The 16,877-nt window shown below is 35.7% G+C and overlaps 1 protein-coding gene across 3 annotated transcripts in view; it reads right to left on the reverse strand.

Moving 5' to 3' along the window:
• Positions 1 to 16,877, reverse strand: part of LOC138708183 (YTH domain-containing protein 1-like) — a 79,627-nt gene that overhangs the window by 54,719 nt on the left and 8,031 nt on the right. For all 3 annotated transcript variants that reach the window (XR_011334621.1, XM_069838461.1, XM_069838460.1), the window contains exons 2-4: positions 13,056 to 13,151; positions 4,094 to 4,194; positions 3,058 to 3,198 (exon numbers count right to left, since the gene is read on the reverse strand). Coding sequence is in view for 2 of the 3 variants with exons in the window: in XM_069838461.1 (XP_069694562.1) it covers positions 3,058 to 3,198; positions 4,094 to 4,194; positions 13,056 to 13,151 (338 nt within the window). In the remaining variant the exon portion in view is untranslated. The remainder of the gene's footprint in view (positions 1 to 3,057; positions 3,199 to 4,093; positions 4,195 to 13,055; positions 13,152 to 16,877) is intronic.

The raw sequence follows: 16,877 nt of genomic DNA on the forward strand, positions 1-16,877 counted from the left end.
GAAACGCCCATGAGAGAGGGGGAGAGAGAGGGGGGAGATGGAGAGAGGGGGAGATGGATAGAGATGGGGGAGAGGGGAGAGCGAGGGAGGGGAGTGAGAGACGGGGGAGGAGAGAGAGGGAGGGAGAGAGAGAGAGAGAGAGCTGTAAGTACAGTAAAACCTCTATTATCCGTGGTAATGAAGGGGATAGACTGAGCGGTTGATCGAAAAAATTGGATAATCCGTACCATAAAATATTTTGTAATTTCCTCCATGGTCTTGTATTTAACTCGCTAGGTAGTGGATCAGAAGTTCACTAATTTAAGTCTGGTTGTCAACGACGGGTTTTTAAGGAGCAAGGAAGCCCTTTGTAATGACTATCTCAGGGAAGATAGGAATAATGGAGGTCTCATGTTGTAGATTTACATACTTTTTTACATTTTATTCTTGTTTTTTTTTTTTTTTTTTTTTTACTAAATCGCGCAGTTGTAACTCCAATCTCGTATTCTGATGCGAGATGAGCCACAGTTTCTCTTTCTCAAACCATTCAATCATTTCCATTTTTTATACTTAGCACAACACGTTTTCTGTTAACACCCGTGGAAGACATTTTATATACAAGTTGTATTATAGAATGGCAATTCGAACAGTAGACAATGCTGTGTAATGATAAAGGCTTGTAACAACACTCTCTAGCAAAAACATATGTAGAACCTACTAATATGATGTACAAAACAGTACTTCATATAAGTTATTTATTTCTGAAGAAAAAAAAAAAGATCGAGAAATAGACAGTCGGATAATCCGCCAATCAGTTAATAGGGTGACGGATAATCGGGGTTCTACTGTAATGTCAATTTCAGGAATTTACTTTGAGATATTTCAAACAAAATAATTTGTTCAGATCAATTTTCTGTACATTTGAAGGACAAAACTAACACTCTTTCAATCATTTACTATCATAAGACAATGTTCTTTTAAATTGACTGAACATATTAGGAATTAAATCAATGGCTTTCCTAAAACACGCTATGTAATGTTTCTTATAAAACAATTTTTATTTCGAAAAGGAAGAAAAAACAAGCAAAATATAGTAAACATTTTTGTTTGAAATATCTCAAGAAAATAACCTCCTGAAATTAATAACATTACTTACGGTTCACACTGTATGTATGTGTGTGTGGATGACATGCGGAGACCAAGAGGAAGGCAGAAAATAGGAAAGATTGGAGAAAGCTGGGTTTGCAGTGAAAGACCTGCCCTTGGGCAGAACACTATGAATGAATTAATGAATGAAAAAAAATATATATATAATTATACTGAATATTTTATTAATATTATAAATTATCACAATGTGTGCATTTTCAAAATTGCATATACATATATATAAAGAAGTCTACTTTGTTTTGGACTACTGCAGCTATTGTTACATTCTGTGGTTCAATCACTGCAATTTTATGTGAACATTCTTAATTGAATATATTTATATTTTAAAAGAATGCAAATTATTTATACCTCATAGTCATGTTCATTTTTTCTTAATTTATGGTAAAATATTATTCGCGTGTTTATTGTTATGGTTATTAATGTCTTCAACTAAGACATAATTACTGTCGGACCATCGGATCTGTGCCCCTTCAGCACTGTCCTCGTTCTTGGAAAAGTTAACGCCTCTACTTACTCCATTCCACCCGCTTCCCTCCCACCATGTTAAACAGCAGGCCATGAACCTTGCCGAATAGGGATGTTGCCAAACTTCCATCAAACAGTGTCATAAATAACTGGTCCTCCATGCTACAATATTATTTCTTTCAATCAAAACACATCTTGTATTTCTACATTTTTAAACCTAAATCCCATGTCTCAAATCACTTTCCGTAGTTTTTCTCTCCAACCTTGGAAATTATTACTTATCTCGCAAGCTTCAGTAATTTCTTCAATGTTGAAACTTCTTTCTGAATGGTATAATATTCTTGTATCTTTCTTCTTAAAATACATCGGTTCATATCATCTACAATAATTAAAAGTTCCCTTCTCTGGTGATTCTAGCTTTTCATCTCCTGCACAGACTCCTTCTCTCCTGATTTTCTTTTTTAGGAGTTCTGACTTGTCTATATAAATTACATAAATTGTTGTATTACTAGTATTAGTTAAGTAAGTAATTTCAATACGTAGTCAATTGAAATAAAATAAGCCTCACCTGTGATATCAGTTGCTCTTTCCTTTGCCTCATTTATAGGAAACAGATATTGACCTGTTTGTTTCTCTTCATCGTAAAATGCTATTACGTAATGGCTTAATAATATTTATTTTGCCGCTCCGTGCTATAGTATTCATGTTGAGTTGGCAACACTGGACTGCAAGTGCAAATATTGTAAACTGTCCCGCAAGAAGGCCAAAATTGTGAGTAGTGGGGGGCAGAAAGGGAGAAAGCTAGAAAAGAGAAAGATAGGAATGCAGGGAGAGAAATGAATTACCGAGGCTGAGAAGGAATTAGGGTTCAGTTCGCATATCTTACGGGGACACAGATCTGATGGTCTCACCATATAACTATCATTATATTCATGACAGGTAGACTACTAATAATTCTCATCTCGCCGCCGCCACCACCACTGCAAGTACAGTCTTAGAAAAAAGTTTTGTTGCACAGATACTTCGTAAGCCCCAGAAAGGAAGCAGTGCGCATGATCAGATATACAACGAAACAAAACTAATTTTATTACCTCAACTAGTCATTCTCTTGTGAGCCAGATCGCTAGGCTGCTGATCATGTGCACTGAATCCTTTCTGGAACTTTTAGAGTACCTGTGTGATAAAACTTTTTTCTAAGACTGCACATATTATACATTCTGATAAATATTTATTATAAATGAGCAATGTAACATATTGTTCCTGTATTGCTGCCATTTTTAAATTTGCTTTGGTACTGTCCTTATCCTGCTTGAGTGGAAGGAAAGGCCTTATGGCCTTAACTCTGCCAGTAGAAATAAATCTATTAAATAAATAATAGCTGAGCCTGAGCTAAGTTCATCTATGGATTACGAAAAGTTATATGATTTATGTGCACAAGAGATTTACCTCGTCAACAGATTTATTGCTAGGTTGGTCACAATTCTTCTCTGATGCGCCACCACGAACTTTCTTTATTTCTTTCAACTTTGACTTAGTTCGAGCTCCTGCAATTCTCCGCAGTGAACTCTTCACTTTCTTCGATTTTCTCTAAAAAAAAATCAGAAAGACAAAGCATATTTTATATGTAAACATTTTCTAAACAACAAAAAAATGTATAATGCTGAATCCATTATAGGAGCTGGCTGCTTAAAATTAACATATATATTAAATTATGCGCCATTGTGAGAGTATCGTAGCTGTCTAAATCCGAGCTTCATACGACATCTAGTTCTCGAGATAAGTTGACTTTACTAGCCATGGGTGGAGATAGTGACGTCACAGGTGGCTTGCCTGCCGTGTGCCAGTGCTAGTCTTGGCACTCACCTCGCGCGCAAGTAGTATTGTTTTCAATCATGTCGAAAAGGTGCTGTGTGTTCAGTTGCAGTAAAAACTCCACAAGTGGTAAAGAGTGTACCCTTCCATAAATTTCCTAATACAGAGAAATCTCTAGTTCGATTCAAACAGCGGGAAAAGAAAATTAACCGTGTATAATTTTTACCACAATTACAGGCTCAAATCTCCGATTCTAACAGACAAGTAGTTCTTGGAAGATGTGAAGGCACTTAAAATTACTTTGGCACCAGGAATAGCATTGCACTCATATACAAACCTAAAAGAAGTGATTTTATACATGTAATTCGATGGTCACAAATACCATTTTATTTATTTTGAATTTCAATATCAATATGTAGAGAGAGGAAAAGAATAAAGAGTTAAAGTTACCTAAGCCTCTAAACAAATGGGTAGAAGTGCGTATTTACGTCGACAAAACCCATGAATGGCAGATGGAAATTCTCAAGTATTGTTGCAGGAGACTTAATCAGACTTGAGGCTAATAATTCTCTAAGAGCTAAAAATATATTCAAAATTCAATTCTGATCTCTAACTACTATCATTATAGATAATATTTTGAAGAATGTGTCAATATGAATGTGATGCATACCCCTTTTTGTGTTGATTTCTTTGAACTTTTTCCAGATTTTTCTTTTCTTTTAGCAGACCCTGCAAGCTTGGTATCTGCTGCAGAAGACTCCTTCTTGGTGCCTAAAAGAACGAAAAAACAAAAGAGTGATGTACACAGGCAAATCTTGTAAATGTTTGCTTGTGTGACAGGTCCTCTGAAATAGTAACAATTTATTACATGAATTTATTGGTGTTGAACGGGAACTTTTAACTTAAAATCAGGTAAGTATAATTAGTTTCACTGCATTCTTGCTTTATTGAGATTTTATGTGAATTTTAAACTGATATATGAAGAGTCCACTGCAAGAATGATGGATGTCACTTTCTTGTCGAAATTGAACCAAGACTGTCAATGCATAGCTTAAGACATGTAGAATGTACATTAGGGTGGCCCTTATTTTTAAACTTTCTAAAAGTTTTGCTCCCACACCTTTATTTTGTTCCAATCAACAAAACAACGATCTGTACAAATTTTCAGTTCAATCGGACAACTTCTAGCCGACCCTCATCGACCATGAAGTTTTGAAATTTTAGTCCAGAAAACAATTTTTCCAATATTAATAGATAAACTTATATTATTATTATTATTATTATTATTATTATTATTATTTTGTGCTTTATTCACTTATTTTGTAACTAAACATGATCTTGTCTTTGATGAATGATTTTTCAATTATAGTTTCAAAATTGCCTGTGCTGATCTGCTGACTGTTAGTGTAAAGTGACTTTCAAGACTTTTTTTTTTTCCCTAGAGTAGTAAAATGGCATCAACCTCTTTATGTAGTTCGTCACACAAGTTAAGAAAAGACTTTAATTTCTCTCTTGTTGGCTACATCTCCAATCAAATCGTTGGAGCCAAACTACTTTCGAACCGACAAGTTTTAAGACTTTTCTTGTACAATGTAAGAGTTGTAAATCTTACAACAAAGGAAGGTGTAGCATTGGTGATTCAAGAAGTTTCCATTTGTTGGCGAAAAACACGAATCCCTACTAGAAGAACTGACCACTGCATTGATAAGTTATTCAAACCCTATGATGAATGGAAGGGTTTACAAAAAAAAAGTTAAGTAGAACTACAGGCAAGGAAAGGAAAAGAGATATTTTTGTGGAAATTATGGACGATCTCTTTGACGAAGCTGATTCAGCTGATTTGGGACAGATAAAAATGAAGAGGATAAGAATTTCTTAATGCTTCAGCGCCAAAAAGACGACCAGGCTATATGGTTGCTGTAGATCAAAAACTAAAACACAAGGAAGCGCAATGCAAAGGAAAGTGCCAGGAAAGAAAGGACTTACGAAGAAATGTAACAACATTTTACTACTCATCAGCTTGCTACATCACAAACTGATGATTCAACATTAAGCAGCCACAGTAGTGATGGTGGTGACGACAGTGAAAGAGCAACAACTGCAGCAGCAGGAGTAGTTCCAGCAACTCGAGGTACATTGCAGGTTTTTACTCCTCGTCTCTCTGAAGATTCTGATAGGTGCAAAATCAGTGATAGAAATGGGATTTACTTATGAGGAAGCTTTCGGGAGTGATGCTGAAAATCTGATAATAAATCGCACTTCTTTTCGACACCTTAGAAACAATTTGGAGAAGCAAGGCACACATAAATTATTTTTCTTGCTCGAGTGTATGTTCGAGCCTAATTTTTGGTCATCAAAAGCATTTAAAGCACCTTATCATTTCCTATTCGTGAGTAAACTGATAAATTAGCTGTTGATCCAGAAATCAGTAAGGCTGCTGCAAATAAATTTTCCAACCATCTCTGGTATTTAGTTCCCAAAACTGTGGCTCTATCCTTAGCGGTTAAAGCAAATATGACTCAAGTTATACTGGAAGCAGACGAAGGTGAAGAAGAGAAAGAAGAAGAAAATAAACTGAAGAGATACATTATGCACCAAAATGATTTTTCTTCCTTTACAAATATTGAGTTTTCGTCCTTTGTAACTCGTGGTACTAAAATTTTCTTCACGAGATTTTCTATCAGCACCGATTTCCTTGACAAAAACCCTTCAACTTGAAAGGATGATCCTGTTTACAAAAGTGGAATTGAAAAACTTGAGAAGATAGTTGTTGTGGATGACGTTGCAGAAAGAGAAGACAAACTATTCAGTTTCACAAAAGATGAAACTGAGAAACAATTTCTTTTACAGATCTTTACCACACATCGTAAAAACACCCAACTGCTACTAAATCCTCTCTTAGAATAAAGTAATGTTCAATGTTCATTCCTTCAGATAATGTTTTGATTATATAGAAATCAGAATAATAAAAATGTGTTTCTCTGGTAGAAATTGTGTGCGTTGCTAAAAAGAACCTAATATTTCTTAAAAATTTTCATCTTATTTCAGGAATTTTTCGAATTAACTTTTGGGAAATTTCATTCAGAATATTTTTAAACAATTGCTGGGGTTTCCAGGATGTCCACATAAATTTTTCTAAGAAGAAAAAAGGAAATGGTCGAGATAGGGAAGAACATACCGCTTTTGTATGGAATTAATCATTGCGTATACTATGTTCCAACATCAAAGCATTTGAGGGTCGCCAAGCAGTTGTCCGATTGAGCTGAAAATTTGCACAGATTATTTTTTTGTTGATTGAAATAAAATAAGAGGGTGGGAGCAGGACAATTTCAACTTTCGGAAAATTACCTATAGCTAAGGGCCACCCTAATGTACATACAGAGTTATATGGCATTAACACTGATAGTCATTGTCCAGTAATGATCGGAAAATCACAGTTAAGCTTTGAGCGCTAAGCATTTCAAACTTTCAATTGCTTCTCCTGCAAAATATATTCCAAATGACATCCATCATTCTTGAGGTGGATTCTTCATATATATTTTTAGTTGGTTATTTATTAACTACACTGTATTAACTACTAGACTGTCACTTAATTGTTGAAAGATGGCATTTGGCAGGATGAGGCAGAGAATTCGCAATGTTATTACCAGACATTCTCATTTGCCTTCCAGTAGGAAAAAACCTCAGAATAAACCCAACCATGTAATCAGCTCAAGAGGGGACTGAAACCACACTCAACATGCTTACTGCCTGAGCTATGCCAGTCTGATACAAACTTTTTATATATAGAATAAATCATGGATAGTAGTGTAGGCTAAATGTTCTTTATTTAACAACCAGGGTTTTCTTCTCTCTAGTCCACACCTGTGGAGTAATGGTTAGCGCATATAGCCTGGAAACCAGGTGGCTCAGGTTCGATTCCTGGTCGGGGCAAGTTACCTGGTTGAGGTTTTTTCCAGGGGTTTCCCTCAACCCAATATGAGCAAATGCTGGGTAACTTTCGGTGTTGGATCCCGGACTCATTTCACCAGCATTAACACCTTCATTTCATTCAGACACTAAATAACCTAAGCTGTTGACAAAGCGTCGTAAAATAACCTACTAAAAAAAAACAAAATTTCTTCTCTCTATTCCAAATGCACTGCAGCATAAACAATTTTTGTATTTGTTGGGGGAAGTTGTGATAGTGAAATCTCTCATATTTGACGAGATGAGCCATGGTAATACTTGACATTTGCCTTAGAGTTTAGGAAAACCTCGAAAAATTCTCAACCATGTAATCGGTCCAAGTGGGATTTGAACCTATACCCGAATGCAGTCTTAAATCTCAAGTACAACTCACTACTCTGAGCCTAAATGACCATTTACTTATACCCAAGCCATTGTAAGTATGCACTTGATGGTTGTTATGTGTTGACAAACCATTCCAAGGAAAAAATGCTGTGTTATGTGATGTTTGTACCACTTGCGTTAATTTGTGTCAAAAAAAGGGGGCTTTAACTTATGATGGAAGTGGTATCCTCATAGAAGTTCCTCAGAGGAAGGCAGAAAACAGGAAAGATTGGAGAACGCTGGGTTTGCAGTGAAAGACCTACCCTGGGGTAGAACACTTATGTAAGTTGGAACATCTTACAAAATCTTTAATTGTATCTTTTCCATACAGTGTGTTTATATCTGTAGGCCAAGTATCTGGATCTTAAATTCTCACGGCTAGGTTGAAATGAGCCACAGACCAATGGTAGATGCAGCCTTCCAATCATATTGGGGATTGTGAATGAATGATGCAGCTGCCAAAACATAGAACTGGTGCTCATTTCAAAAGAGCAACAATAAATCTCAATTTCATGTTTCCCAAGGTAAAATGTTCTGGAGATAAAATAGACCCTCAATCGGATCTCTGGGTGGGGACTACTGCCCGCGCCACACTTCCTGAGCTGTTTCTTTGCAGGGCGAGACGCAGAGAGGGAGAGTAGGAGGAGCTGGGTATCGCATGTGCCTACTACCCTACGTTCAACATATCGGCCTTTTCGGATTCCTTTCCTCAGCTATGGAGCAAGATCAGCCATGGACAAGCAAATGTATAGGCTATCCCCTCACAAAACAAATTATGTCCTCATCAATTCCTGTAACTAAACACTAATATCAGTGGTAGGTTACAGTCTTTACTCGAGATTATAGACCTAATCGCGATTATGGTTGTCATGTGTACACGTCCGTAAACTCTTTCCTCTATGGCAGTGTTTCTCAAACTTTTTCCACCGCGAAAATCCTTTTAATCTAAAGTGTAACTGCGGAATACTTGTAATATTTTATTAGTGTTTAATAATTAACAGACAAGTGAAAGGTAGTATCTCAATTCTGTTCAGTGGGACGAATGTATTTGCTTTTTAAGCCTGCAATCTGGTTTTATGGCGGAAAGTTGTAGTCTCATTTCTACTGTACTTCTGCATTTTGTCTCTTCGATATTTTGTTTTAGTAGACACATACACAGAGAATCCAGTGATGAAAGTGATAAGTATTATGGGTATTTTCCGTTTTAGATGTTCATTAAACATATTATTATTATGCATATTATTGGAATATTATTATTACGCATACTCTTGGATTATTATTATTATTATTATTATTATTATTATTATTATTATTATTATTATTATTATTATTATTATCGGTGGTTTTATGTTATTATTGATTCATATTTTCGTAACATTTATATATTTTTATAGTATCCACTAAGTATAAAATAGCCACCGGAGCAGCTCAGTCGGTTAAGGTGCTTGCCTATCGATCCAGAGATGCGCTCGAGCGTGGGTTCGATTCCCACTTGGGCTGATTACCTGGTTGGATTTTTTACCCTGAGGGTTTCCCCAACTGTAAGGCGAATGTCAGGTAATCTTTGGCGAATCCCCGACTTCATCTCGCCAAATAACATTTCGCTATCATCAATCCCATCGATGCAAAATAACCTATTAGTTGATACAATGTCGTTAAATAACCAAGTAAAAAAAGTATAAAATAACATTTAAAAACATATAGGGTTCACGGAACCCCAGAACATACTTTGAGAAATGCTGCTCTATGGTAATTCAGCAATTGTCCAGACTGAACGAAGAGTGGCCTAGTGTGTACATACATTTTAGGAAATCACCATCAGATATAACAGCGATAGTGGTAACCATGATTAGAGTATCCAGTATTATAACCAGTAAAGATCCCCGCGATGGCATAGGATAATGTTTTCAGAACATGTAATATGCTGCCGTGCCACCACGCTGCAGCTCCCATGACGGTCCGAGCAGACCTAAGAGGCATGGTTATAAGCACTAGGGAACTCTCGGTTCAGGACGTGAGGCACAGGCAGTATATTGGGCTCTCAAGAAGTAATTAAATATTAACTGTTCATTTAATATCAGTAAACAAGTAGTTGCTCAGTGGAATGCAGGAGGTTTGTCATCATACAAGAAAGCTAAACTTAAAAAAATAATGCAAGAAGACTCAATAGATGTGTTAGCTATTTTAGAAACAAATGTAACAGAAGAAACTGAGAAATACTGATGGTTGTATGATGAAAGCATGCTATATAGAAGAGCAAAAATGTATTAACAAGTCCCAAACCACGGAGCCTGCTCACAGTTTTTTTTTTTAACTACACCACTGAGGGAGAAACTTTCTTTTACACACAATGAGTTAAACTACAGTATGTATAAAAATAAAAGAACTAGGAATGTATTGTTAATTATAAGAAGTTGTGTACAAAACTTTATTAAGGTCCTGTAACTCATTATTTCTGCTTTAGAAAATAACAAATTGAACTCTGTCATTTGTTTACATTTCTTTTCTTTTTCTATTACATTATTTGAATTATTTCATTTTCTAACCTATCCTTCAAAATACTGACTAGTCCATTTGTATTCTCCAGTCACACAGTCTTTCAATGAAATTTTACTCAATTATTTTTTCCTTCCATTTTAAAAATGAACGAATCTGAGATTTGACACATGTTTAAGTTCCTCCGCTATTTTCTTCTTCAAATAAATCACTTAAACTTTCACAATTATCATTCGGACTCGATCCTCCAAAGATAATATATTTCTCATTTTATTGATCATGTTTTTACTCGTAAAAACTTTACACAATTCCAGAAGAAAGGAGCAAATGCCATACATCTAACCTGTAGTTAGACCCTCAAGGCCATGTGCAGTGGCCACACCCCTTAACAACAACAACTTTCTCTAAAAATTCCCCACATTTCTCAGAGGATCATAGGATTGGACATTCAGCATGAATAGCTAGGAATGTTGTCAAATTTCATTTTAACCTCTCAACATTTATTTAGTATATAGTAAAACCCCGATAAGACGCTGTTCAAGGGACAGGGTGTAAACCGCGTATTAACCGGGATCACGTATTAGGCAGGTATACTAATTTTGACTTATATTCAGTATCTATTAGCATTTTTCTTTATTGAAATACATGATTCATGAAAGGTAATACAGTATTACTCCATTATGTAATTACTGTACTGTAAGTCAAAGACATTTACAATATGTACTGGTACTTGATTCTTTCGAAAAAAAAGAAAAAGTCATTTATAGATGTTTGCCGTGTGCATGTACTCCAAGTTCTCATGTTTACCACACTTCAGTTTCTGCGATTACATCCTCCCGTCGTCGCAGCTGTAGTGAATGAGTCGCAATTCTTTATTATCATTCTTAATATCGATGATGGGATTCCTAATGAATCAGAGAGTGGTTTCTGAGTAAGAGTACTGTTCTCATCGTACTTTCGTAAGATTTCCAATTTTTTCGACACAGAAAGTGCTTTTTGTTTAACACTCATTGTAATCACATTCACAGACACTTCAATACACTAAAGGACAACAAACTGCCCAGCAAAAATTTCCAGAATTTTATTACGGCCGAGTGAGGAATGCTGTTTGAGAGAGAGGGTTAGCAAGAGGGTGAGGTATTGTAACTGTATGTAGGCTTTAAGTGAGCAGGTAAGGAGTCGAATAAAAGAGCGTAACAAGAGGGTGAGGTATACTAAGTTATGAAGTATGAAGGTATAAATGTGCAGGTAAATGGACGAATACCAATACTTTTCAGGTTAATGGCACCAGTGAGTTCAATGACCAAGATGTTTCATTGCTGTTACAGTACATTGCTGAAAATTACATCGAAAATATCCCACAAAACAGCATATTATGCGGGACTTGAGAGCAACAAATGGGGTATTTTATGAAGGCGTTATATATGAAACGTGCAGGGACCAGACAAAAAAATGCGTATTACACGGGATAATGTAATAAGCGGGCACGTCTTATCGAGGTTTTACTGTAGTATACTATTGCACTGTAAAATTATAATATTATACTTTAATTTTGAAATCTGGACTCTTGAAAGGGGTAAAATCAAGAATATTGTTTTTCAATGGCTGGTCAGTAGTGGTCGGGGAGATGGGTGGTCTTAAATGGAGGTGAAGAATGCATTTGTTTCATGGGTTTTTACATCGGTTCTAAGAAAAATCGGTTTCTAAGAGTGGTGGTCTTTTGAAGAGGCTTCACTGCATGTGGACATACTGAAAATTTGCATGTTGCAGTACGTTATACATTATAATTTTAGTTTCTCCTTACAGCTGTGATGCCCCAAAGAATGACAACTGATGCAGTGGTTCTCAACTCTTTCAGTGTCACAGACCCTTTGAAGTTCGTATTTTATTATGGCAGACGCCCAACATGTTTTGTAAAATTTAGATTATTATTCATGTCCCACTCATTAAATACACTGATTGACAAAAAAATGGATCACTTCATAAAAATAGAACCATCATCAATAAATCACCAATTTTGAGACTATTATTAAAATGAGTAGCTTTTATGATTAAGGAAAGATGTATTCAACACTTCTGGAGAAGAATATTATGTTTTTCATACTTAGTTATTTAACAATGCTGCATCAAATACTGGGTTATTTAGCATCGATGGAATTGATGATAGCGAGACAAGGCCGAGGAATCACCATAGAGTCCATAGATTACATGACATTTTCCTTATGGCTGAGGAAAACTTCAGAAAAATCCCAGCCAAGTAATCAGTCCAAGAGGAAATTGAACCTGTGCCCAAGTGCAACTCTAGATGGAAAAAGTGAAAATTTAATTTTTGGCACATACACTTTTCCCCCCGTCTACACTTTGATTATCCACCTACAAGATGTAGTCACAAACTGGTTCGTGTGCATTGGAGAATGCCACAAATAACCACTTCCACCACCAAACCTTTCATCACCAACCACAACCACCATCAAAGCATTGATTGATCACCGTTTCTGCAATAGACTTAGCAATTTCTTTCAGACGATGGGATGAAGCAGATTTTTTATTTATGGTCAAGGTAAGTAATATTTGAAAAGAATAGAGGAATGGGCAGTGCATTCATTTCCCACTCAAATTCCGATTAGTTCATGTGAAATATATTGTGGCAGATTCCAAATATTCCATCATGTTTTTAAATTTTACTGCTAATCCAGACCATACTATTTATCCTCATGAAGTACACTCCTTGACACAAGCAACTAATGAAAAACACAGAAACTGACACCCGTACCTTACCAGAAAAAAATAGAAACAGAACTTACCAATTATATCCTCTGATCCAATTTCCTTAGCTAAATCCTCAAAAACGTCAGCTGAGTTATCTAGGATTTCCGCCAAGATATTAACTTCTTGTTCCGCTGAAACAAACAGAAACCAATATCACTTATCACTTATCGGTATTTTATAAATACACAAAGAATTTAATCCATGAGCTTTAATAATTATAATAATCTCACCAACTATCCTGAAAGCACAATATACAGCTTTTTTTTTGCTTTGCCAGAAAAAATCTTCTGCTTCCCACAAAAAAAAAAAAAAAAAAAAAAAAAAATACTATTCTGTTCAATTTAAGTTACTAACATTCAAATGTTATATTCTTAATGTATGAAAGTGTGTAACCCTCATATGTGATGCTTTCCTAAACTGTAGCAATTTAAAAATTGTAATGAATGTGTTCTCGTTTCATGAAAACCGTAACATACAATTTCCTTTGTCATAACAGACAAAATAATTTTATAAAACAGTGATACTCTTGAACGTGGTACAAGTAAAAAAAAAATGTGCAAGGTCTATTATGATTCTCCTACAATGCAATTCATACTAATAAAGAATGATCTCATATCCTTTAAGTAGACTAACTTTTTAGCACTGTTTAGTTTGTATATATAACTAACGAGCAGGAAAAATGTCTGAGCATGTGATGTACAAGACACATTCCCACCTTTGCAAGAAGAATGCTAAGTTTAGTATTAATGTACTCCAATCCCTTGCATTACTTTCAACCACTAAGCTCGAAGCTGTAATGTATGCAGTTTTGTAGTATGACTGGCAATTAAACATTTCAAGATTTATTGCCACCTATTTATGGATTACAGATATTTTGTGAGCTTGTCTGTCAAATAAGCAGAGCTACAGATGGGAGTGAACAATTTGAGGAAGAAATTGAAGAAATATCTGTGGCAGAGGTAAAATTAGCTTTATCTAAGATGGAAAATGGTAAAGCTCCAGGACGTGGTGGTATAAATGTGGAACTCTTAAAGAATGCTCCAGATGTGCTAATTGAAGTTCTGGTCGAATTATTTAATAAATGTTTGAGAGGCGAAAACCCCCCTGAAGAATGGAAAAAATCAATCATAACATCGGTATACAAGAAAGGGAACCGACGAGAATGTAGCAATTACAGAGGTGTTAGTGTAATCTGCACCATGGCAAGATTATATGCAAAAGTCATTAAGAAAAGAATAGAACGAGAATATACAGACCTAGAAGAACAAAATGGTTTTAGACCTGGGGGATCATGCATTGATGGGATATTCACGTTGAAACAATTGATGGATAAGAAGGTAGAGAGGTCCATTTTACATTTATAGATCTGCAGAAAGCGTATGATACTGTACCTTTAGGTAAACTTTGGAAGCAATGAACATAAAGAAAACCTATATAAGGGCGGTTAAAAATTATATTGTGGATGTAGTAGTGTTGTAAAGGTAGGAAGCCACTTATCAGAAGACTTCGCAGTTACAAAACGCCTATGCCAAGGATGCTCACTTGCTCCAACTCTTTTCAGATTTATCTCCAAGCAATTTTGGAACAGCGGAGGAAGAAATGTGGTCAGATGGGTGTACCAGTCGGGGAAGATACATTTCGCTGATGATCAAGTGCTGATAGCGGCAGATGAAGAAGATTCCAGCTATATATGTTTCGTAAATTGAGTGAGGCTTATAAGGAAGGGGGCCTATCAATTAATTTCAAGAAAACAAAATACATGGTTGTGGGTAGTCGCAGCAAGGTAAATTTAGATACCGGGGATACACAAATATTTGGGTGTTACTCTCAACAGTCAGGCCAAAAGTGATGAAGATATTAATAATAAGATTGGTCAAGGAAAGCGGGCCATAAGACAATTAAACACACTCCTGTGGAATGACAAGGTAACAAGGAAAACTAAGACAAGTATATATAAAACTATAATAGAAAATATATGTACCTATGGATCTGAAACTTGGGAAATGAGAGACAGGATGAAGAAGAAATTGTTGGCTTTAGAAATGGATTACTGGCGCCATAGTTGTCAAATTTCGTGGATGGACCACATTAGGAATCAGGATGTCCGTAATATAATGCAGGTATCGGAAGATATCTTACAATCAGTGGAAACTAAACGCCTGATATGGTATGGGCATCTCCAGAGAATGTCAGCCGACCGCTGGCCTAATAAGGTCTTCACCTGGACTCCCCCGGAAAAAAAGAGAAGAGGAAGGCCAATGAAAAATGGAGCAAGGAGGTTCAGGAGGACATGGTCTGTAGGGGTCTACAGATGGGTGATTGGCAAAACCGGAGTGCCTGGAAGTTGAGAAGCAGGAGACGGCGACAGCTGTAAAATTACTCGCAATACATTAATACATTAAAATTTGTATGGTGCTTCACCAGTCACTAGTCACAATGGTCGAACTACAGAAACTAAATTAAAAAATCATATTTTTTTACTCATCGCAGATGAGTAGGCGAGTTCCCTTCTCCCCCTTCCCAGCACTGCAAAATAAATATATTCTCTTGAAATACCATTCAGTTGTTCACTTAAGGATACACTGTGGAGAAATTTGAATTTTCTTAATCATTTAAGCTAGATCTTTGAAAATTTGTACAGATATTATGCTGTCTATAACATTTGTGGGTAGGACCTACAAATTTTAAGCTCATTTGGTCTAAAATTATTGAAATCTTTGTAAATTGGAATTGTATTTTCAAAAATCATTACTCCTACAATTTTAAAATTGTTCGCCTGAAATTTGCTCCATATAACTTTCAAACGCCTTCAAACAAATCTTCATATTCATTTTTTTTCAGATTATTCCTAATAAAAAAAAAAAAAAAAAAAACACACAAACACTGAAGTATAAAAACAGGTAAAATTTATACCCAGCAAATATATAGAGTCAGCTCTGGATATAGTGAACTCGGCTATAGTGAATATTCGGCTATAGTGAATATTCGGCTATAGTGAACCTAAATCGTTGGTCCCAACCCACATACATTAAAAAGTACATTAAGATTTCCATTTATAGTGAACCCTCACTTCGCTTATAGTGAACCTAAAACTATAACATCCCCAAGAAAATGTAATTTAAAATGGCCACAATGGTAATTTGGGAAACCCTTTCTCCTATAAATTTAAAAAAATATGTTCAGAACAAAATCTCAAACCTTATACTCCTTAAGTTAACAAAATGCTCCAATCTGACGCTGATATTGCTAATGCCTTTTTCTCTCTCATACTCACAGGCACAAAAATAAGGAACTTATGCAAGAACGATGTCAAAAAAGTTGAAGAAACAAACATCACAACTTAAATGTGATTCCAACACCAAACCAATTGACGTTTTAGAAGCCCCCTTTATAGAAGAACTCAACATGACAATAATAAGTCTAAAAAGCAAAAAATCTACAGGAGAAGATAAAGTACATGCAGAATTCTTCAAACACTTGGGAAGGGAGGCAAAACAAACTATGCTCGCTCTGTTTAATATTGTCTGGACAACAGGGTTGATACCTAAACAATGGAAGAATGCAATAATTGTACCAATTTTAAGAAAGGAGAAAGATCCAAAACATTTAGAAAACTACAGGCCAAGCTCATTAACGAGTGTCATGGCAAAAATAATGGAATGGATGATCAACAGGAGACGTAACTGGTACATTGACTCTCAAAACATCTTAGCAATCGAACAAGCAGGATTCAGGAGAGACAGATCAACTGCCCAGCAAGTTGTTAGATTAAGTCAGCATATAAAAGACGCCCTAGATAAAGGAAATATATTCACTGCAATCTTTGTAGATTTCAAAGCTGCATATGATTCGGTATG

Source organism: Periplaneta americana, chromosome 10 (assembly GCF_040183065.1).
Source record: "Periplaneta americana isolate PAMFEO1 chromosome 10, P.americana_PAMFEO1_priV1, whole genome shotgun sequence".
NCBI classification, from domain to species: Eukaryota; Metazoa; Arthropoda; class Insecta; order Blattodea; family Blattidae; genus Periplaneta; species Periplaneta americana.